The sequence below is a fragment of the Amphiprion ocellaris genome, chromosome 10 (assembly GCF_022539595.1).
Source record: "Amphiprion ocellaris isolate individual 3 ecotype Okinawa chromosome 10, ASM2253959v1, whole genome shotgun sequence".
In the NCBI taxonomy this organism is placed as follows: domain Eukaryota; kingdom Metazoa; phylum Chordata; class Actinopteri; family Pomacentridae; genus Amphiprion; species Amphiprion ocellaris.
Genome location: NC_072775.1, coordinates 25,159,559 through 25,184,303, shown reverse-complemented (window position 1 = coordinate 25,184,303; position 24,745 = coordinate 25,159,559). Strand labels below are relative to the sequence as shown.

Sequence of the window (24,745 nt, the reverse complement as noted above, 5' to 3'; positions counted from 1 at the left end):
ATTGAATCTTGATAAATTTCATCTGGCTTTATATTTGTAAACAAGAATTACAAATACAGGCTCTAAAATGTCAAAATGAAAACTTATTTCAACAGTGTAATGTCAATTATTTGAAAAAAAATTAAATGTACAATAAATATTTGCATGAATGCTTCCACTCTTTGAAGGGACTCACCTAATAAAACATGGGTGCAGTCAGTTGCTGCTACAAGACACACAATTAGTGAAATGGAGATCAATATGGCACATGCTGAAGTCTGCCTAGAGCAGGCAATCCTCAAAAACCCGAGTGACTGTGAAAAAGGAGACTAGTGAGGCAACTTAGACACCTATGGGATGAGATAGGAAAGACGGTTCATACAACAACTGTTGCCTGTTCTGCACCGGTCAAAGCTTCATGGGACACTGGCAAAGGGAAAGCCATTGTTAAAAAAAAAAACACATTACATCAGCTCCTCAGAAGAAATGTGGAAGACTCTGAAGTCAGCTAGAAGAAGAGTCTTTGTTCTGATGAGACCAAAATGAGCTTTGTAGCCATCTGACTGGACATCGAGTTTGGCAGACACCAAACACTGCATCTCATCGCAAACACACCATCCCCACTGTGGTGGTGGCATCGTCATGATGTGGGGATGCTTCTCAGCAGCAGGCCCTGGACTGCTTGTAAAAGTAGAGGGTAAAATGAATGCAGCCAGGTGTAGGGAGATAATGGAAGATAACCTGATGTAGTCTGCAAGACAATAGTGACTTGAAAGATTTAAGTTAAGAGACAAATTTACTGATTCCCCACTGAAGCAATTTACATGTTACAGCAATTGTTTTCCAGCATAAGAATTACTGGAAACATACAAACAAATTTACACAGACATGACCTCAGATCTCAGTCTAATTGAGAATTTATAGCTGGACTTGAAAAGGACTATTTAGTTCCAATCCCTGTGTAGCCCAACAGAGCTTGGTTAATTTTGCAAAGAAGAATGCAGTAAAGTATCCAGATGTACAAGGCTGATTGAGACCTGTCCACACAGGATCAACACTGTCATTGTTGCCAAAGGTGCAGCTGCTAAATACTCATTTGAATGGGATGAATGCAATCACTTATTTTGCAGTTTCTGTTTTTTAATAACTGACATTACTTTGTAGAACTCCTTTTGCACTTTAACATGAAAAAATATTTTTTGTAAATTCTTGGCAATAAAGCTAAATTAAATTGACCATGATTTAATGTTGAAAACTTAAAGGGTGGTGAATACCTTTTATCGGTACTGTATATACACTGTAGTATGTATGTATGAATGAATGAATGAATAAATCAATTAATGTTTTTATTTCAGATATGAGAAAAAAAGCCACAAAAACACTTCAAAATATTCAAAACAACAACAAAACAAAACACAACAAAACAAGCAAAACAAAACAAAGCACAAAATAATAACCCAACATATCCGAAAAGGAGTAGGACGAAGCATAAGCTTAGTCACTCCTACCCTTTCTCCATCTCGACTATCAGTCACTCCTCACTCTCATAGTTATTTATGTACATATTTACAAACAAAATAGAAAACAAAAAACATAAATAAACAAATATTAAATAATCAGTGATATACCCATGTCAAAGCCCCTCCTCCTCCCTGTACTTTGTGAAAATCATATTTTTGTACTGCTTTTTAAACTGGGTCACGCTTGGACATTGCTTGAGCCCCACCTACAGTATGTCCAATATATTTGTGTGGCTTAGAGCTGCTACCTGAATTGTTCTTTGTGTTTCTGCTTCTCAGGTGGGCTGGTTCCCCTCTACCTACGTGGATGAAGAGGACTGACTTGTTGAGTAACTCCTGTTCAGCATCCATTCAGAGCGAACCACCTCCAGTGAGTGCCATGCTGCTCTGCCACTCTCTGTGCCCTCAGTCAGATGTCTTTGATAAAACCCAGAGACTTGGACATAAGACGAGGTGGCAGTGCCCTTAAAAACCTTCTCCTGCCCTCTGACAGACTCTCACGCAGAGGAGATGTCAAATCACAGATTCCAGGAGCGTCACGCCATATCTTGCCTCGTCTGCCCCTGCGGCTCACCAAGAAGTACATGTGCTGCACCCAGATAACCCTCCCCTCTTCCGTCCCACTCACCTTCTCTTATTATTGATGGCTCCATCAGCTGTGGTGAGACTTGCCCTGTCATCATGTTTCGATACATGGAAGGCTCAGTCACCCAACTGGAACACAGATCCTGCTAACAGTGCACTGTCCAGGTACTCCACCTAATTGCAGTGCAGGTGCTGAGGAACTCTGAGTGCTGAGCTGTAACCCTCTTTGGCTGTTCAGACATTTGTGTTCAGCTTTGTGTCATTTGAGTTTTAAGATGTCAAATTACTGGACAGATATAAACTTTCTGATGTTTAAATGCATTTTTTGAGATCTCAATTTGATGCTTTTTTAAAATGATAATTATGATAATTTTTTTAAGCCATTGGAACCCCAAGCAGGTTCCATCTTCCTGTCACATTTTACCTCACTGTAGGCTCATTTTAAACTGCAATATAAAGTCCTGCACTTCTGTGGAGACGGCACTGCCATTACTACAGAGAGAACATATTTTTTTAAAAAGTTTAATTTCTTTGATTACTTATTTTACAAAAATTGAAATAAATTGGAGTCAACATGTCCATTATTTTTTAAGTACCCATGGGTGTTACCAAAAATGGTGCTATAGATATTTTACATTTTAAATTTATTGACATAGTTCTCTCCTATCTGTTCTGTGTAAATACAAACTGCAGTTCAACCAAAATGTCCCAGAAATTTTGTTGAATGATGCTTCTTGGCTGTGTTTTTATTTACAACATCTGGTAAGTACAAATGTTTAGTTTATATCAAATTTTAAATGAGACTTGTAGACTAATATGATTTCGATGGGGCACCACTCTGATATCAGTCTCGTTAATATGAGGTTCCAGAAAGGAACCCGTTAGCTTGGTTGAGCATAAAGACTGGAAGCTTGGAGGAAACAGCTGCAGTAGCCTCATTGTGCAAAAACATGTGCCTACCAGCAACTCTAGAAGTCCCAAAACACGTGTTTTATTTCATTTGTAGCGAAAGTGTAAACAAACTATTTGTGACTTTGTTGAGGTTTGGGCTATTTTTTGTCTTCCTGGAGTCTCTGCTGGTTGTCTGGCAATGTCACAGTGAAGACAAGGATTAGTGAACTTTAGAGGCGCTGGTCGGTGGAGTCAGAAGCCACTACAGCCAGCTGCCATTGCTTCCATTCTTATGTTAAGCTAAGCTAATCAGCCAGCTTCACATTTAGTAGAAAGACATGAGGAGTATTAGGACTTCTGCCTTCTATTATAGATATTTTCTTGACAGATATTTTCCTCCGTTTTAAAAAAAAAGTCCACACAACTATTGTCTTGCAAAATATCCACAAACACATGCAAAAATGACGAGAGCAGTGACATGATTATTTCCAAACTCTCCATCTTTGCTATGCATAAAGTGGAATTTTTGTACATTTTCCCCTTAGAAGTTGGAAAAACACTGTTTGTGTAAGGATGATAAGACCTAAGAATAGAGGAGAGTATTTGTTCTATGTCTGTATTAGTGTGGACACGTTATGAGTTAGACACTACCGTTCAAAAGTTTGGGGTCAATTAGAAATGTCCTTATTTTTGAAAGAAAAGCATTTTTTTTCGGTGAAGACAATATTATATGAATCAGAAATGCAGTCAGGACATTGTTAATGTGGTAAATGACTATTCTAGCAGGAAACAGCTGATTTTTAATGGAATATCTCCATAGGGGTACAGAGGAACATTTCCAGCAACCATCACTCCTGTGTTCTAATGCTACATTGTGTTAGCTAATGGTGTTAAAAGGCTAATTGATGATTAGAAAACCCTTGTGCAGTTATGTCAGCACATGAATAAAAGTGTGAGTTTTCATGGAAACCATGAGATTTTCTGGGTGACCCCAAAATTTTGAACGGTAGTGTATAACTCTCACTAAGAAAGTGAATAAGCACATTTCCAAAATATAAAACTGTACATATAAAACTACCTTTAAGCCAAAACTCTGAGGCTGGCCTCACAAGACTGAATAAATATGGTGAATCATCAAAAGGAAGAGGCATCACTTTTTGATAATGTCTCATAATGTTCAGTTTATTGACACCAGAGGAAGTATAAAACCCATTTCTCACGTTTGGCTACAGACGTGGAGTCATCAAAGAGAAAATGTATGCACATAAGGAATTACAATGCCAAACCAGTTTTAAAGTGCATGTCTGGCGTGGATTGTGTAATTGGAGGTGCAGGTCTATGCTTCGCTCCTTGATCTTTTGATCATTCACTGTAGAAAGTGCAGAACCCTTTTATATTCTACAAATTTTGTGTTTACCTCAACTCTTTTTGGTTTCACAATGAATGATTCAAGGGTGATGTAACAGCTGTTCACTGTAGAGCAAGGTAGCACAAGGGCATTAAGTGATGCTGTTTTCCTTCAAATGGTAACACCCCGCTAACCGTGTGTGACATCAATATTTAATAAAAGCATACTCTTTGAATTGTACTTGAAATTTGATAGGCTATTTTTCCCTCTTCAGATAAATGTTACGTGTTGCAGGAACAAAGACATTGCAGTTGCATCACAAATCACAGCTGTGTCTGACACAGAGGTGCAGTGCAAACCTGACAGTGCTCAAATAATAGCTTAACAAACAGAACACAATAGAGAGACACCTGAAAGCAGTTATAGTGTAAATGTAAGCATTGTAAACACTTTGTTTTCTTTCCAGATTTTCATCACTGAAGTGGTGGGACCCTTTCAGCAACTTTCCATCACACAAGCTGTGATTTGCAAAATGGTAGAATTTCCTCTCATTCATTTTGACAAAACTACCACCATATTTGTGGCCCATGCACAAGATCTCTGTAGGACTCCCAATTTCATGTGCAGTTTTCAGGAGACAGTATGATTGCGACCTGTTGGGATATGCATGTAAGCATGTTTAACAACCAACCTCTCTCGCTGATCCTTTGGTCCAAACCATAATAGCTTGAGCAGAACGGCTGATCCAAAGTAAAAGCATTTGGGTGTGAGGATCTCAACAAATGACAGAAGTTATTATTCGTTCTTTTCTTGCACGCATTCTGTAGGTGTATACAAGTAAGCAAACACTATGAAACAGTGGTGTAATTTGTTTTACAAATTAGGTTCAAATGAATTTGAACCAACATGTAATTCCCTTAAATGAATCTAAACATCATTAACACTATCCAAAAGTGCAGAGGAGGTGTTGGGTTGCTCTATGAGGATTCAAGCCTCAAACAAACCTTAAGTTGTTCTTGAAAAACACACTCCTGTTAATAATCTGAAATGCATCCAAGAAGCATTTCTATTTGTTCATTTAAGTGATTAGTCCTGTTTTTGTAAATTCACAAATAATTAACGACAGTATGTAAAAAGCTTCCTTTTAAAAACAACCAAACAGAAAAAAATTGCTGTTTTGTCCCACCCCAAATCTAGACATCTATCCAAGCCTGAATACAATTTAATATGAGCAGGATGAGCCAGGAATAAACATGAAATTACACAGTATACTTTTTGGAATGTGTTTACTCTTCATATATTAAATTTTATGTTTTTTTTCCTGAAATATAACTGAAGAATTAAATTTATGAGTTTTTTGTTATATTCCGAATATTCGGATCTCAAAATTATTCGGATCTCAAAATTAATATTGCGATACCACTGTCACGACTGAATATTTGGATATTCAGGTCCAGCCCTACTAAGCAGCACATTATTTTTCTAATGTCTCTAACCATGTTGTTTGTACTGGTTTTGGTTTATTTTTATGCAGTGATCTGATGCTCTGAGCCTATTGTCTTGATCGTTCAGTGTGCTTTTTCTACTGTTTTATACACTCGTAGTAATTCATTACTCTTTGTATTCAGCCAAAGCTGTCAAAAATATGAGATGGCATCTCTACTCTGGAGCCTCACAGTATCAGTCTTCTTGTAACGTAAACAGTCTCTCAGGCTTACTTTTCCCCCACTGCTCTGCAGCCTCTCTAATGACCAAATTCAGCAGAGGGAGGGCTCTGCTGCACTTACCCTCCCGTCACAAAGAGGCAGAAAGAATGGCTCCCCTAATACTCTTCCTCTCCTTAATCTGCCTGTTCCTGTCTTAGCCAAAGAGATGAAAGGCGACGAGAGAAGTTGGACAGCAGCCAGAGAGAGAGAAATGGGTGTACAAGCTTCTTGCATGGAGTAGATAAAGTATGCGTGGACAAAGAGGACTGTGTGTGTGTGTGTGTGTGTGTGTGTGTGTGTGTGTGTGTGTGTGTGTGTGTGTGTGTGTGTGTAGGTATGTGAGATGGACAGAAGACTGACAGAGGGAGAGAAGGAGGCCCTGCATCATCTTCATCTGTCTGAATGATCTTCTTAACCCCAGTCTTTGCCAGTCAGCCCCCCTGGATCTCTATATGGGGGTTAAACAGGGATTTAGCAAAACCTGAAGCTGCCCTCAAATACGGTGAGCTCTCAGTTCCTCTCTAAAGAGCTTCACTCTCCGTAAGACTTTATCTGTAAGATTTACATTCAACTGCTGACTCGTGACCATCAACCCCTTTGGAAAATATAAAACTACAGCTACAGAGTTTTTCTAAATACAAGAAATAGCTGTCTTGTAAGAGAAAACAGGACTATAGAAAAAAATATTCTGTCCTGCAACAAAATCCATAGAAGGAGCTCATATGTACTGTTTGATGGCTACAATTACTTGACCACCAAAAGCCAATACATGAAAAACCTATTGATTAAAAGCTGTCAATCATCTGTTATTTTTCTCCCATGTCTTGTCATTAGTGCCTTTACTGGAATTTTAGTCCATTCATCCATTGTCTTTATACTGCTTAATCTTCGTTAGAGGGCAATTTACAGTTACCAGTTAATCTCAGCATGTTTTGGGACTGTGGGAGGAAGCTAGAGTATCTGGAGAAAACCCACACATGCACAGAGAAAACATACAAACTCCACATAAAAAGATACTTGGAAAGCCAGGATGCGAACCAGGGATCTTCTGGCTGCAAGGCAAAAGTGCTAACCACCAAGCCGCTGTGCAGCCTAGGATTTTGAAGCACAATTGAAAAGGTGAGAGTGACCTCAAAAGAAAAATAGTAAGTGACTATTCAAACTGCTTACTGACCCATGTTAGACATGTCTTCTGTTGAAAAATCACAACTGTTTGTTTTCTTTCTCACTTTACTTACTTTTAGAAACATTTTAAACACAATGGGCCTATAGAGATAGGATAAATAGCATCGACTAGATGCTGGTTGTGGTGGAGAAAAGATGTAGATGTTTTATATGCATCACCTGGAATTATCTCCAAAGCATGGTGTGGATGAGTGAAGTGGTATCAGTAGTGAGCTGAGGGTGAGCATGAGAGGACTGCAAAGACAGGAGGGATGATGGGCTGGATGTAAGATGTAATAACTCAAGCTCTAACATTATAGATTAATAATCTGTCTTTGAAGCAAGAAGAAGTAGTTCAAATTCACCCAACAGTAGAATAAAACATATGGAAAGGTCAAAATTATTTACCATTTGCTAAAATTTTATGTGGTGATAAAATATAACTGCACCTGATCAATATAGGATGGCTAGCAGAAAATGCTCGAGTCATTTTTTTACATGCATGATCTCTTTTTTTAAGTAGTTCATTGATCGTCGGCATTGAGTGAAGCTTGTCTAGAAAACAGCAATGAAGATGAGAAGGTAAGAATACGACCAGTCTCCTCACTCCTCGCTCGGCTGGTGCTGCTGAGTCTCACTGAGGACTCTATCAATGCTAGCCAGCAATTAAGATCTCACAGATCAAAGCAGTCTAATTGAGCTAATCCTTAGAGAACTGCTGTTCTCTCCTCCTCTGTCTATCTCTCACTTCCCCAGTCTCTCCCTCACCCTAGTTACTTCCTCCTGACTCATGGCTCCATGTGCTGACTGCGCTTTGATGCTTGACAGCAGTGAGTCTACAAAATATAAAATGGTGAATAAATGTGCATTAATGGGTAACACTTTCATATCCTCAATTCCAATTTGCACAGGCTGGGGAGCATGTTTTCAAAGGTCTTAAGACATAACTGGTGATCATGTAGCTGTAGCCACTCTATCTGATGCCCACAGTGCAGCTGAGTAAGGAAGTCTAACATAGACATATGAAGACCACAACAGCAGAAGAGCATACCTTTGATAGCAAGCAGTATTAATGCATCTAAGCCTGCAAAAACAAAAGCTTATGATGCACCTAGCACCTTCTGAGTGTGGCGCGTTGGAACTAGCACAGGCATGAAAGAGAGCGACAGCTTTGAGCTCAATAATTGTTCAAAGGAGCGTGACGCTGCTAGCTGCTTAGCAGGTAGGTCATTATCACAGAAAAAGCAGAGCATCTGCCTGTGACTCCCAGGGACAGGTTTAACGAGGTCGTGCTGCTTGTCATGGGGGCCGCTTTGGCAGAACCTGTCTCTCTGTCAGCCCTTCTGCTCTGTCTCCCCCCATGTCTACCTCTTTCTCTACAATCCAGTCTTGCAGGTCTGCCAAACAGGAGTGTTCATGTTTGCATCTGCCTCTGTCCATCAGGGAACCATTGTTTCATGGCAGCCTTTTGTGATGAAGGCTTCTGTTTTCCCTCCTTTATTTCTCCCCACTGTAACTTGATTCCCTTTGTTTGTTTTTTTGAAGCCCCTTGTCTCCCCCTACACTGTCTCACCTCATCTCCCTGTCAGTCTGTCCTTCCCACTATCTGTCTGTGTGTCTGTTTCTTCTCTAACCGCTTCTTTGTACATGTTATTTGTTTTGGGATTTTGTGCCACTACCACCACCTGTGCGTTTGCTTCCTCCCACACATGAGATAACAGTCTTTGGATTGACTAGTGCCACATTCAGCACTGCTTTGTTATGAATGTAAAACCAATATCTTTTATTAAAACAACAGCGTTGTTAAAATATTGTCAGAACTTGCAAAAGACAGAGTTTGGCCATGATGGCAGTAAATATTTACAATTTATATAGTCCAGTTTAAGTTGTCAACACCAAAATACAAACTGAAGAGCTGGTGTCCAAATCATGAAAACGTGAAACAACAACAACAACAAAAAATACTAAAAACTGTTTTAGCACAAAACCTGAGAGGTAGCCAAAAAGTTGTCCATCCATCCATCCATTATCTGTAAACCGCTTAATCCTCATTAGGGTCATGGAGGGGCTGGAGTCTCTCCCAGCTGACTTAGGGTGAAAGCAGGGGACACCCTGGACAGGTCACCAGTCTGTCACAGGGCTACACATACAGACAAACGGTCACGCTCACGTTCACACCTATGGACAATTCAGATTCACCAATTAACCTCAGCATGTTTTTGGACTGTGGGAGGAAGCCGGAGTACCCAGACAAAACCCACACATGCACGGGGAGAACATGCAAACTCCATGCAGGAAGATCCCCGGAAGGTGGGGATGCAAACCTGGGATCTTCGGGATGCAAGGCGAAAGTGCGAACCACCAAGCCACTGCGTAGCCCCAGTTTAATTCATGATACTTAGAAATCTGTTTGCAGCCACTCTAGAACAATGGTGGGGAGAAGTTTTTATTGAAGAAATAATGCTTCTGAAAATCACTGACATTAAGGTTTGTGGATTATCCAAAGGAGCATGTTATTGTTTCTGGAAAGACATTTTCCTTTTGAACTGTGTAAGTGCAAACACAAATCTGTGCCTGATGTTGCACTCCCACCTTGTTATCTGCTCACATATGCCTGCACACCCAAGACTTCCCAACAATGTAGGTGATGTAAGTATGTCAGGATTCAATACTGTCCTGTTTCTTAGCTTTAATGCTTGTCACCTATTCAGAAAAGCAGCAACTGCATCACATTCCTTCTGTGTAGTCTGTACATCTCAATAAGTGCTCCATTACAATTCTCCAACCGTTCCTCTGCCTGCAGAACATGTTTGGTGCTACAGGTGTAAATGCTGTGAGCATCTATTGTGTCAGGCTGAAGGCAGACATTTCATGGAGCTTATAAGACAAATAACACCAGTCCTATCCGCACAGTGAGAAATGACTAAATGAATTAGAAAACGGCTAAAGGCATCTTGCTACTTTAGAGCTGTAAGGAGCTTCCAAAAGACCAAATGCTTCACCTGATTCAAAATGTAATTAATCATTGATGCTTCCGTTTGCAAAATGCATGCATGCTTTTCACAGCCATGCTTAGAGCTTAACAACCCCTGTATTCATTTTTATCAATGTAGCTTATAACTGTGCTCAGTTTATCCCTCACAGTTGCCGAATGTGCAATGTACTTTGGAACAGCTGGTGATCTTTGACACATTCTGCAGGTATGTTATTTTTGAGTTTCCAGTCAGAGGTGTTTATGATGAAATTCAAGGAGCAACACAAAATTACATCCCTCCCATCACATGAAAAAAGTAAGAAAAATGCTTTCTTACAAGCTCCAGGACCTTTGGAACAGACTGTGAATGGTATCTTTTTTTTATGGATGGTGTTGGTGTGATACATAAATAATTTCTTTAACAGGGTGTTGCACGCTTGCAGTGCCAATCCTAGCCAAGGCTGATTTGCAATTTAGGTGTGGCCCTGAAGGCCAGAAGTGCTGGATTTGGCATAAAAAAAAATAGACAAGAGCAGTGATCATGTGTGAGACTGAATAGGATTACCATCTGCAGCCAAAGAGCCGATTGCTGCCTCAGATTGTATTGAAATGAGGGGACATCAGATTGGTTTGTGGTCGTGACAAGCAAGCAAAAAGCTTTTCTTAAAGCTTATGCTTAGCTCTGAAAAAATAAAACTGTCCTGTTTAAATCTGCCTATGGTATTCAAATAAATATTTTTTATTCCATTTTTTTCTTTTGCTCCAAAATTGTAGTGTAGCACATAAAGTTTGTAGTAGAAGTCTTTAGCAATACAAATATTGTTTCTGATAAAATAGGTATTTGATACCATATGATTTAAACAATAATGTTATTCATATCTTTTATGGGGCTAACAGATAGTAACAGAGTGCAGTGCTTCCTTTTTAGTTGGTTGTTAGATCAGAGTATAGGAGAAAGGTATCTCAATTACGTTCCAGCGAAGGCAGCTTAACTTCCTTTTTGCACTGTGTATTGATTCTAGTGTACTCTGGCTCTGTGTGCCAGTCCAGCGTACCACCCACCAGCTGTCCTTGCAATGTCAGAGATGTGAATAGGAGTTTGATAAAGCCACAGATGGCATGCTGCTCCATCCTCTCCATAAGTGCCATTCCAAACATGTTGTCACATAAATGAAGTCAATATACTTTCTACAGCTGGAGCTGAAAAATTGATTAGGATGGAGGGGGTGGAAGGTCCTATAGATGTTCGTAAATCAGCATGTCTGCGTATCTACAAGTTCACATGTAAAAGCACACAGGATGCATTTTTTCATAAGTGCAAGTAGGGTGTTCAGTCCTTTTTACTGGTCTGTAAGTGTACACATTCAGCATCATTCCCACACACACACACGCACACTACTGTTCAAAAGTTTGGGGTCACTTAGAAATGTCCTTATTTTTGAAAGAAAAGCTTTTTTCAATAAAGATAACATAGATGTCTTGGTGACCCCAAATTTTTGAATGGTAGTGTGTGTGTGTGTGCATGCATATATATATATATATATATATATATATATATATATATATATATACACACATATATATATATATATATATATATACACACACACACAAGGGACAATCTACATAATCATTTTGCAGTGTTAAACTTTGGTTCAAGGAGAGCTTCAGAGTCTAAAATGAAGCTAATATAGTCTATTTGTGTTACTCCAGCCACTTTTATTCAACTCTTCTTACAATTGATCAACAGTAGATAACTGTAAATGAACCAGGGTCAGCTCTACAGCCTAATTTTCATCTGTCTTCCCAGTCAGGTTCCTACAATTGTGACCTAAAATGAATTTAGCAGAAAATTAAGAGACAGGAATCTCATAGAGACCATTATTGTTAACAATGGAAGTAAATAATCTGTCTAACAGTTAACTGACATTTAATTAAAATCAGATTCAACCTTTCAAAATCTAGTTACCAAGAGTAGATGCATCTTTATCTTCAAATAGCAGCTAGCATTTTACAGAAAGTTTCTCAACAAACTGACAAGCAAATAAATAAATAGCTTTCATTGCCTGGCAGCGGGCTGCTTTCACTCTGTGAGAATAGCACTGCTGCTCAAAGAAAGATAAGGTCTTTACTGAAGCTGGAGCTCTCCATTTGGAGTCAGTATATAATATCACTTCTTTTGTTACAGTGACAGTTGAACCAGCAGCTGGAGCTTGCTCAGGGACAGGGTCAAGGACAACTTATTCTTGCATCCAGAGAGCTATAGAGTGAAGCGTGTAAGGACCTGTAACCTGTAACAATTAGGATTCTAAGCTGTAAACGTATAGAAACATTGCTTAAATTCATGATCTAAACAGACGCTGTACTTTCTTCATAACCTCTGGTTTCACATTACTGGGGCAAAAACATGAAACATGTCCATTTTTAGCATAAGGATTATTAATTTTTGGGAAAAATAGTGAAACTGAGGAATTTACATGGTCAGCATAAAAGCAGTGCATTAGTTCTACTTACAATGTTGACTTGCAGAAAGGTTTAGCTTTCTATCCTTAACAGGACAAATGTATTCTAAGTTCCACTGCTGGGCTTTCTGGAGACGGGTATTAGTTAATAAGCTGAGTGCTCCAGCATGCTGCTTCACCTCTTCTTTCCTAGATACTCAATAACCGTTGTCTTATGTTATGTAACTTTGTGTTGGTGCCACCAGTGCTGACAGTGGCAGAATACAAGGACTGCTTGTGTCTAAAAATGTCCTCCTAATACCCCTTCGTGAGTCTCAGATGTGAAAGGAGAAAGGACTAGGCGTTGCTGTGACATGGAACAGTGGGGAACATAAGTAGTGAGTGAAATCCTCAGGTCTTTCCTTTGTGGCTTGATTCTAACCCCTGAAAAACCAGCCTTATGCTGCTGTCATGAAATCTTACTGAAAAATCATTGTCATAAAATGTTCCACTGTTGCTACATATAGGTTTAAATGTCAACAGTTGTGATGAGAGTATTAAAAAATATTATATTAATGCATTTGTTCAGTAAAATTGTGCATGTAGTTGCCACCCTAATTTCTTCTCTCTAAAGCCTAGTGCAGGGAAAGAGAAAATTGCATTAAATATTTCCATTACCATACTCTGGCATTAAGCAAGCCATGTAGAGGATTTATGGCCCTCATTTTCCCCATGAATGTCAGTGTTGGCAGTCTGTTGCACCTGCTCTGGAGGCAGAGCAGTGGTCTCCATTCAGTTGTTCATCAACCTTTTTGGGTCGTAATTTGCATTGAGGTGCAAGAGACTTGAATTTAACCTGAAAACTTTTTTGTGGCAATAGAAAAATACAGCTCAAAGCCAGGAGCAAGGATCATAAAACACTGGTTTTATTGCACTAACATGTCATAAAGGTAATTGTCCTTCCCACACACACACACACACACACACACACACACACACACACACACACACACACACACACACACACACACACACACACACACACACACACACACACACTGTACATTATGTTGCATGTTATTTTGCACGTTGGTTTCCCTTTTTGTCTTGAATGCAACATGTGTAACTCACAATTTGAACAAAATGATTCAATATTTGTGCAGTATGTCTCAGAATTATTCTACAATACTGTTAGAATATCCATAATTAGTCAAACCTTGCCCAAATAGACTCAAAACTGTTCAGAAGGACTCAAAATTTGTCCAAAATTTCTCAAAGCTGTTGACCAAATGACAAAAAACTCTAAATTTTCCCAAAACAACTAAAAATGTGTCCAAAAAAAATGTGACTCGATATTTGTCCAAAACAAGCCAAATCTTGTCCAAATAAACTCAAATCTGTTCAGGATATCTCGAAAAATTGTACAAAATGACTCAATATTTCTCCAAAATGTCTCAAAACTGTTTCATACTACCCCCCAAAAATCTAAAGTGCCTCAAAATTTGACAAAAACTACTCAAAACATGTCCAAGTGACTCAAGAAAAGTCAAGAATGACTCAAAACGTGCAAAATGACATACAAACTGTCTAAAAATGATGAGGACTTGTGTCTCTTTACATTAACTTGTGTTCATTCCTAGTAGAGACACAACTTTAACACAAACTAACCCAAAACTAAAATGGACAATTTTATTTTCAGGTCCAATAATCACCTTTAATTTTTTTTTTTTAATTATTATTTTTATTTAAAATATTTATTTTGCATGTGTTGATCTCCACACAATGATGACTAAACCATGAGGAGTGTGTGTGTGTGTGTGTGTGTGTGTGTGTGTGTGTGTGTGTGTGTGTGTGTGTGTGTGTGTGTGTGTTTGTGTGATGTCATAAGAGGCCAGTTTGTGATTTCACATGATGTCACAAAGGGCTGCATTGTACATGCTCAGATTCTAAATGATGTCATCTGTGATGTCATCAGTGATGTCCCAAGGTCTATAAATTCGGAACAACGTCTGGATTCCAATCACATTCTCCTCCAGAACAACTCAGCTGACTTCAAGAGAAAACCTTGAACCGACGCATCTTAGAGGAAGAAGAACTTTCTACCATCGACAAGTTTGATTTACCGAAAGACACGAACTTTGAAGAAATGGCTGCATTGAGACTGATTGATGATATGACCAACTGTGAATCAGAGGATACCCTTGCAATGAACATCGATGATGAGGACAAATGTAAAATACCGGTGACCGACACTCTCGGAAAAGTGTTCTTTGTGAATCTGGACGAACCAGAACCACCGACAGAACAGACATCGGCTAAACCTCCCATTCACAAAACATCTTCCAAAGATCCATCTCCGCTGGTCCAGCCAGAACCACCAATGGATCCAGTGGACCAGACTGAGCCACCAGTGGAAACCATCACTCTCTCCAGAGAGGAGATCTTGCCAATAGTGACCAGATGCATTCAGAAGATCTCTGAGCTTCAGTGGAACATGTTAGCAACAGAGACGCTGGACGTTTCAACGGTCGCTGTTCTGATCGACGTGTTCACCAACATAATTCAGAGTCTTGCTGCCGAGACCCTGAAAATTACCCTTAAAATCCTTGAAGAGTCCAGGACTGCTGACAGCGGGCACTTCTACGTTTCCCTGGGAGACTCCCTCTTCGGCAGCATCGCCTGGGCTCTCGGTGTCCCGTCGGAAAAGTGTGAAAGTGCCGAACAGCTGACTGAGCTGGTGGAGATGGAGGTTTCAGAGAGGGTTAACTCTGCTCTGGCTCTGGCCAACAACAGTCCAGTTCTGCCTCCAGAACCTGCCGTTTACGTCAGCGGCACCAAGTTCAGCATTGAAACCCTTCGTCGGATAGTGTCTCACTCTGCCGCATGTCTGAGAAGATGTGCGGTGAGGCTGAGCAGATTGTGCTGCAGACAGCCGTACAGGTACAGTCACCTGGACGAGAGCATCGAAAGCATAAAGTCCAAAATCTCTGTTCCTTCAGTGACCAGCTCTATGAAGGGCATTCTGGAGAAATGGTCCTCAGTGTCAGATGTGGTCTCAGGAGAGGCTCAGGGGGTTCCCCCGGCCCTCAGCAGCACTCCCTCGGCTGAACGTGTTGCAGCTGATATTCTGACAACTATACTCCATGACATGCACATATGTGAGTCTGGAAGTGGAGCTGCGTCTCCTAAAAAATCTCCCAGAACTCATTTTAACATGGGCCTGATCGCGAGGAAGGTCAAAAACTTTTTTTCGTCGGCCGGCACCAAAATTACTGCTCGCGAAAAACAACACGGTCACTTTTCCAAGGCTGCTAAAAGGCAGTTTGAAAAAATGATTTCAGACCTGAAGAATGCCTGGAAGAAAAAAGATTCAGAGTTCCTCGTGGATCTGAAACAGAGGTCCGATCAGTCTCTGATCCAAAGCACTGACGAAGAATTAACTTTACCTGGAAGTGTTCCACAGTCTCCCAGGTTGACTCCAAGGGCAACACCTTCACCGAGCTACCTGGTCGTCACACCAACACAGTCCAGTAAAGATCAGGCTTCAGTGGAGTTTGACTCCATCGAACCTGCTCTTGACAAACTGTACGACATTTTTGACCAGACAGGCGAAGCTGGAAAACAGAGAAAAGTGCAGGAAAGACTCAACAAACAGATCAGGAAGTTAACAAGGGAACTGACTGATAAAATATACAGTCATCTGATGGTTGGTCGTACATATTACATGCCCGTCGCTCCTCCAAGAAGATGTCTGTCCGACACCGTCCTGTCCAAGATCAATAAGCCGGTGGTCGGCACTCAGCTTCCCTCTTCCCCTGAAGTCCTGTACGCCATGACAGAAGACGTCGTGGGAAAATACCTACAAAATATCTTATTTTGTGTTCAAGAGCTGTCGCTGGAAACGGCTCACAGTGAGGCAGTGGCCGGAGCTCTAGAGGACATCTCAGAGCTCTTCATCACAATCACGACCCCACCTGAAGAACCACAGATTCCTGCAGCCCAACCGAGTCCTGGTCCAGGTCCCAGCGATGCTGCAGGTTCTGCATCAATCTGCAGGGATGATGAGGCTGTTGTTTCTACACCAGTTGTAGCCCTCAGACCCTCAGAGTCTCTCTGCAGCTTGACATCAGTGTATGAAGAGTCAGAACCAATGACCAACTTCATCGCTGCTCCTCAACCTGAGTCTAAAACATCAGATCTTCAGTCTGAGGTTGAGGCTGAAACGTCAAGTCTTCATCCTGTCATCAGCGCTCTGCTCCAGATGGTGATCACTAAATCCCTGGCCAAATCCAGAAAGCTGTTCACCATAGACGACCTCCAGGCCGTCCTGAAGCGCCTGAAAAAGCTGCCGCTGGACGACATCAAGATCCCAGGCGACGGAACAATCAAGAAGATAGACAAAATACCCAAAGCCATCGTGAAAGATCTTCACAGGGTGTTTGGCTCAGCAGACAAGCTGATGGAAGCAGCACTGACACCAGAAGATCCGTCTTTTGATCACATTGTTGTGAATATTTTTAAAAAGCATGTGAACGCGATGGCTCATCCAAAAAAGAAACCTGCAGTCGCCCGGTTCTTGTCAGCGGTGGGAAGACCCTTCACAAGAGCCTTCAAATGATTTACAGGATGCAATCTCCACCTTTCCTCCTTGTAGTTTGAAGGAAAAAAAATAGCAGCTCAAGAAGCATCGAAAACATGTTTCCTTCAAAATGTAGGCCCACTTAGATGAACAGACCTCCTCACAGCGCTCATGTGATTCACCTGAAGCCAACATGAGCTCTGTGAGAAAACAAGCCAACTTGAAAGTTAGAAAACGTTAAACAAAAAATTTTATAGTAAAATAACGAAATTTTATAGTAAAATAACAAAACTAATTAAATTCATAGAAAAAAAGCTAAAAAAAAAAAAATCAAATTTTAAAAAATAACGAGAAAAAAATCAATAAATGAACTCAAAATAAAAAAACAACAAAATACATGTCGGTTTCTATCAAATGTTTTGTGCCACACGTCCTGTTATATTTTATGTAAATATTATTTTCTACTTTCACTGAGTAAATGTTTTAACCAACAACAGTCCTGATCATAATGACCAAATATTCAATCATTTTCAGGATTTTAAATACCAGTTTGGTCACATGATGCTGCGGTGGTTGTTTTTTAAAACGTGATTATTTTCAACATACTAAAGGTTTTTGTTTTTTTTTATTTTCATTATCACAGTCTGGGATTTGTCAATGATTAGCAGCAACATTAATTCTGATGAAAGATTATTTTATGTCAGATCTTAAAGACAAAAATGTGTTAGAAATGTGTCCAAATAGACTCAAAACTGTTCAGAATGTCTCGAAAATTGTGCAAAATGATTCAATATTCGTCCAACATGTCTCAAAACTATTCCAAAATTATCAAAAAATGTCTATAATTACTCAAAAGCATGCCCAGAACAACAACAAAAATTGCCCAAATGGACTCAAAACTAGTGCAAAATGACTTATTAGTCCAGTGTTTGTCAGAACTGTTAACAAAAGAACAAAAAAATATCCAAAATGACTCAAAATTTGCCCCAAACAACTCAAAACCTGTTCAAATAGAATCAAAACTGTTCAGAATAACTCGAAAATTGTGCAAAATGATTCAATATTTTTCCCAAACAGTCTCAAAACTATTCCAGAATTATTTTAAAATGTCCACAATCACTCAAAAAATCTGCACAAGACAACTAAAAATTGTACTAATAGATTTAAAACCGAAAAACTTTTAAGTGCCGAAAATGCCAAAAAAACCTGTGCAAAATGCTTGATTATTTGCACACTATGTCTCAAAACTGTTCCAAAATGATTTGAGAAATGCTCAGAAATGCTTGAAATTTGTCTAAATAGACTCAAAAGTGTTCAGGATGACTCAAAACTTGTGCAAAAATGATTCAATAATGTCTCAATAAATGTCTCAAAACTATTTCCAAAATTATGAAAAAATGTCTATAATTACTCAAAAGCATGCCCAGAACAACTAAAATTGTCCTAATAGACTTAAAACTAGTGCAAATGCCACATTATTTGTGCAATTTGTCTCAAAGCTATTCCAAAATGATTTGGAAAATGTCCGTAATTACTCGAAATTTGCCCAAATACACTCAAAACTGTTCAGAATTAATCAAAAAATTGTGCAAAATGATTCAGTATTTGTCTAAACAGTCTCTATTCCAAAATTATTTTAAAATGTCCACAATTACTCAAAAACCTACCAGAGACAAAAAAAATGTCCTAAAAGACTCAAAATTTGAGTAAAATGCCAAAATATTTGACCAAAATGTCTCAAAACCTTTGACCAAATTACAAAAAATACCCAAAATTATTAAAAATTTGCCCAGAAACAAACTGTCCTAATAGACTCAAAACTGTCCAAAATGACAACAATTCATAAAACAACTCAACAATTTCAACAACTTACACCAAACTTATTGTTTAACCAACATCAGTCCTGATTTTAAAATAGTGAAAAATCAAGGGAACCATAACTGATTTAATGAGCCATACGCAGTTTCACTGTACCGGCCCTGTGTACTTAGACTTGCATGGCTTAATCTTTGAGACAAGCATATGCTACTGGCAAATATTCATTAATTTTCTGGATTTTAACCCTTTAAAGGTCAGTTTGTTGACTTTTTCATTGGTCCTGAAGTCTCTGAAGTGCTGCTGTTGTGATCACACTGAACCATCCATGCATGCATTAGTCCTCTGACACACACACACACACACACACACACACACACACACACACACACACACACACACACACACACACACACACACACACACACACACACACACACAGACACACACACACACACACACACACACACACAGACACAAACACAGACACGCAGACACACAGACACAGACACAGACAGACACACACACACACACACACACACACACACACACACACACACACACACACAGACACACAGACACACAGACACACACACAGACACACACGCACACACGCACACACGCAGACATGCAGACACACAGACACAGACACACAGACACACAGACACAGACACACTCTCACACACACACACACACACACACACACACATGCGTGCACACAAACTGCTCTAAAACGTCTTTTCCACAAACTGTCACCACAAATAGTCTCAAGTGTGCCACTTTACATTCTGCAGAGCTCGTTCAGTGAAAGGAACCTTGAAGAAAACTTTTAAATCACAGAAAGTGATACAATGCTGGACAGATACAGGGTTGCTGCAGTATTGCTTGAAAGAGCAACTGGGGAAGATCAAAATTAGAAAGCGAGTCTTTTCTAGCCAATAATATGGAATCTGTTGCTAACAGAGTTGATTGCTGAAGTTAGCTAAATACTATAAATCTGTCTCCAAGCTGCCTTCTGCCATTTCACACTGAGCTGTTTAGTTTTACTTTTTTTTAAAGAGTACCATTTAGAAATGTCTTTATTATTGAAATGACTGATAGCTTACATAATTATGTAATGTTCCCAGTTATTCTTACAGACTGTATCAGATAAGACTGACCCCTGTAGTTACTAATATCATAATACATCAGCTGTTCTTTTCAGAAATATAAGCCCGTTCTACAAGAGTTACAGTCATTCTGTTTGTGGCAGGATGGCACCTGGTGAACTTTTTTATTTTGTTTTAAATTTCTAATGATCAACTAAAGCAACTCAATGGTTTCTGATAACATTTACACCATAAATGTGACGCTCACCAAAACTGTTTTATAAAGGCTGAAAATTGTCATCTTGTTGTACTAAGAGCAGCTGTCAGATATTTTGCCTTAACTACAGCATGAATAACATCTTCTGTTTGTTTTTCTTGAAAAGTAGTTAGAAATGTAAAATTATTAGGTGATGCACTGTCTTTGAGGTCAAATGTATCTTGTTGAAAAAATTAGGCTAAAGCTGCATGTCCCAGGCAAAAATCAGCATTGCCAGCTGATGATATGATGTAAGACTATTTGGTCAGGAAAACACTTTCATTCTAATATAGCACAACCCTGTTGTGCAGCCTTTAGCTTACATACTTAGATACATAGTTGGATGAGCACATCAGATTGTAGCTGATGAATTTAATGCTACTGTGGATAATAGGATTGGTGTCAGATGCTGACAGCATCCGCTGGTGTCCACAAATGTGGAAAATACTACACAGTGAATGTGTTATTGTAAATGGATCTTTTCCACATTAAACATTCCGTTTCTTTGAAAGTGCAAGTTCCTAGCATGGTTAGTATGGTCGTTAGCTGAACCTGACAACATTTGCAGATTATATTAGTTGATAAATCTACTAATTACTCTTAGTTGTTATTATTAGTTATGTGACGATCGACGTTGGCCTGTTTGCCTGTTTGCAACATTACTCAAAAATGGACTGACGGATTTGGATGAAATTTTCAGAGATCAGAAATGAGACAAGGACCGATTGATTAGATTTTGGCAGTGATGTGACTTATAGTCTGGATGCATGGATTTGTTAAAGATTTCTGTATCGTTTCAAGATAGCGGCATGGGGTCACTGTAACTATGACAACAAGTGAACACTACGTCAGCTGCCTGCTGACCATCACGATTGTGATCCTACTACAAATTGACCGCTGCAGACTACAAATTGTTTAAAGACTTCGTTCGTCGGAAATCATAAAACGACTGAGCAGCCTTCTCGGAGTACTGCGCTCTCTGAGGGTTTTTCTTGTTCCTTATGGTTTTGCTAAAGTATTTTTGTTCATGGAAAGGCTGTAAAAAAAAGACCTCATCAGCTCTGTATGATCACTATACACCCCACAGCACACCAATTCTGATGTTACTGATTTACTTTCTAAATGCAGTTATTTGACAGCCTCACATTGTTTCTTGTTTATGCTGACCATAAGCTTTGTTTTTCTCTTCCAAAAATTTCATCCTGTCCCATTTTAAGATTTTTGCACTATCAATCAAACGATTAATACCTTATCTTAGTTTCCAAAAGTCAAAAGGCATTTGCTACTCTTTTCATAGACAGTGTCATTTAATAAGAGGCACTTACATTAGAATCCAGCACAATTAGATGTATCATGACAACCTCAGGAGTAAAATTAATCTCTCAAATGAAATTGCTCTCAGTCCTCAATATGTCACCCAGTGGGACGTGACTTCATTTCTATTCATTGACCCTCCATGAATTAAAACTCATTTCCTGAACGTGTAGCTTTTGTGGGGGCTCCCGCAGCAGGATGCAGGCTTTAAACCGTTCCAGCTCAGAAAACCTTCCCCTCTTCCCATTTGATTCAAGGATTAGATCTGATTACAGATTTGAACAGGACAACCTCTGCTACACGCGCAACCTCCTTTTCTCTGAGTCTTCTTGTTAGATTAAACATAAAGTTAATGGGATTTGGCTTGACATTTTTCTGATACTTCCATGTTTCATGAGCACAACAAATATGTATTATAGCACAGTACAAATGAAAATAAAAAAAATGAGAAACAACCGTAGAGAACCAGGAAGTTATTTGTTGACTGATATATCAGCAGCTGTTGTTTCAGTGAAATGGTCAATGATTGGCATTGATAGTTCTAAAAAATAATTTAAAATGACATTCAGCTATTGTCACTGGCTTGTATGTATCTACAAACAATACACTGTTTCACGCTACATATATTGTCTCAAATGTCATGTTACTACTGAATAAAATTACTACTATTCAACAACAAGACAAAGACATGTTTTTCTTTTTCCGCTTTGGTGGAAGTGTATTGTGTAAGTGTGTATGTAAACATCGTTTTGACAGCAGCTCTCAGACAAAGAGAACCATGTGCCACACAAGCAAAGGAATAATACAACCAAACTCCTTACTCACTCATAGTCCACATCTACTGTAGAACGGGTCAGCAGCAATAGAAAACAAGTAATACATCTTTTGATCTGCGTAGTCATGAAAATATCTGTTTTATACAAAATTAAATACAGTTACAGTATGTTACAACTTTTTTTCCCATACAGGTGGGCTTAAGCATGACTACAAAGCCTCTGAAAAAGAAAAAAAAATACTATATTGGTACTTGCAAGGGGCTTGATAATAATACATGTGCAGCGTTTGGCAAAACAACAGACACCCGTCAGCAAAGTAAATCACTAGGGTCACCAAAGCACAGGAAGAGGAAAGGTATGGGGAACAGGGAAGAGTAAGGGAAAGGAGAGAGGAAGATAACAAGTAAGGAAGGAGGCAGTGAGGCGAGATGTTTTAAGATGTTCCCGTCCACGCTATTATTTTTTAATAACTTCAGATGATACTTAGAAATCTGTGTCTAGGTTTGTACAGTTTGTTCTCAAAATGTGGGTAGTTCTGTCTGAGTCTCCAGTCTGCTTTCAAAGACGTATTAGCCAATCACAAAGCAAGGGCTCCAGTCGTTTCCTCTGTGAAGTTATAAGAGAGCAGTGCCATCACCAAGCCTTCTATCATTCCGTATAACACATCAGTGCACAACCCCTTGCACTACAAACACTGTCACCCACCACTGTGGCCTCAGATATACAAAAGAGTTGCTTATAAGTACGCTGAGCACATTGTCCACAAATTCTTGTTCTTCATGTCTATAAGGTTGAGAGTTCAGCCTCAACATTTGCGGTCTTAGTGTTTTGGTTGAGGATTTGGTTCAGGTCTCTCAGCAAAGGGAAACAATCAATAGTGGGAGCACTACAAGGGTAAGAGCAAGCTGGCAGCCTATGGGCTGATGATGAAGAGAGGCCCGTCCAGACAATTGGTCATCACACTGCCCGGGACCCTGGCAGCGAGCTCTCTCACACAGGACGCCTGTGAAGCCGGGGGAACAATGGCATCGCTGATGGTGGTGGCATGTGCCGCCGTTCTGACACCGCAGCATTGCGTTGTCACACACTCGAGCTGAAGAGACAAAGCAGAAAGGGCAGGGGAGACAGGAAGGCGCGATTAATAGATCACTCTGTGATAGGCCGGCAGAGAGCATCAACAGGCAGGTTCACAGGGCACAAGCTGCCTCTTCCTGTCCTGTCTGCATCGCTCTGTGTCCTTAGAGCACAGCTGACACATTAGAGAGGGCAAAGCCAAGGACTTTAGAAAGTGTGCAAAAGGAAGAGGAGACAGGGCACATATTGGATGAGAAGTGGAACACAGCCAAAAGTGTGTGAAAACACCTAAACTGAATGACTATTTATGACAAAACAACACAGACATTTAATGGATTTATGAATATTTTTAGTAGCACCAAAGGGACATTAGTGCAAATTATCCTGGCAAAACAAAAGAGCAAACAAATCATGGCACTGATGATTAATGATTAGTGAATCAAAGGTTGCCAGAGTATTGTGAAACAGCTCCCGTGTGCTATGGACAGGAGAACAGACAGACACGAGGACATGGGATGGATACTTGGCTCCATGACACCACAACAACCTTTGATGTGCAAATTAACATTTCCAGGTAATTCACCAAGTGCCGTTATTTTCTTCCCTGCAGTTAACTTTACAACAAGCAATATAACACAGTTAGAAAAAAGGATGTAATATCCAGAACTGCATTGTTTTGGTGGCCATCAAACATTTCTTTGTTTTGATATAGACTGATTGGACTACATAAGCTAATATTCACATTTCCAGACAAAACCTCACGACTCAGTTATCCCAGGAAGCCTCTCTGCTGGCAGAGGTGAAATCCTGGAAGAGGTAATATTTGCCAAGAGATTTCAGTGTAATTGGATATCTCTCCCTGCATAAATAGTAATCACATTTTTGGTTTTCAGTAATGTGGCTCATGCATCAGAATAAACTCAACAAATAATCATTGCTCATGCCAAAACTGATTAAGAAGGCATTGGTATTGCATTTAACTTAATAATATTCCTACCCATTTCACATGGACACCACTGCTATTATGTGCTTTAAATGGAAATTCCACCTGTGGATGTAGGGTTTTGTTTTTAATATATGATTTTCAATAACTTTGTCAAGTGTTGTAACTAATGCTTTTGGTCAAGGCACTTTCTTTGACTTAAGTCCAACAAACTGATATTTACAGTGATGACCTTGTATTAAAATGTTTTGTGTATAGTTTCAATAATTATAGACCTACACTGACAAATCTC

At 39.5% G+C, this 24,745-nt stretch overlaps 2 protein-coding genes across 10 annotated transcripts in view; one reads left to right on the top strand and one right to left on the bottom strand.

The window, feature by feature from the left end:
• Positions 1 to 4,563, top strand: part of vav3b (vav 3 guanine nucleotide exchange factor b) — a 57,987-nt gene extending 53,424 nt beyond the window's left edge. For 6 of the 7 annotated variants that reach the window (XM_055014219.1, XM_035956331.2, XM_035956334.2 and 3 more), the window contains one exon: positions 1,779 to 4,563. In XM_055014219.1, coding sequence (XP_054870194.1) covers positions 1,779 to 1,820 — 42 coding nt within the window. In that variant the 3' untranslated portion in view covers positions 1,821 to 4,563. The remainder of the gene's footprint in view (positions 1 to 1,778) is intronic. The other variant, XM_055014218.1, reaches the window with a different exon arrangement.
• Positions 4,564 to 14,411: 9,848 nt separating this feature from the next.
• The window catches only part of LOC111579721 (netrin-G1-like), a 73,570-nt gene continuing 63,236 nt past the window's right edge, over positions 14,412 to 24,745 (bottom strand). For all 3 annotated transcript variants that reach the window (XM_055014841.1, XM_055014842.1, XM_055014840.1), the window contains one exon: positions 14,412 to 23,529. In XM_055014841.1, the coding sequence (XP_054870816.1) occupies positions 23,291 to 23,529 (239 nt within the window). In that variant the 3' untranslated portion in view covers positions 14,412 to 23,290. The remainder of the gene's footprint in view (positions 23,530 to 24,745) is intronic.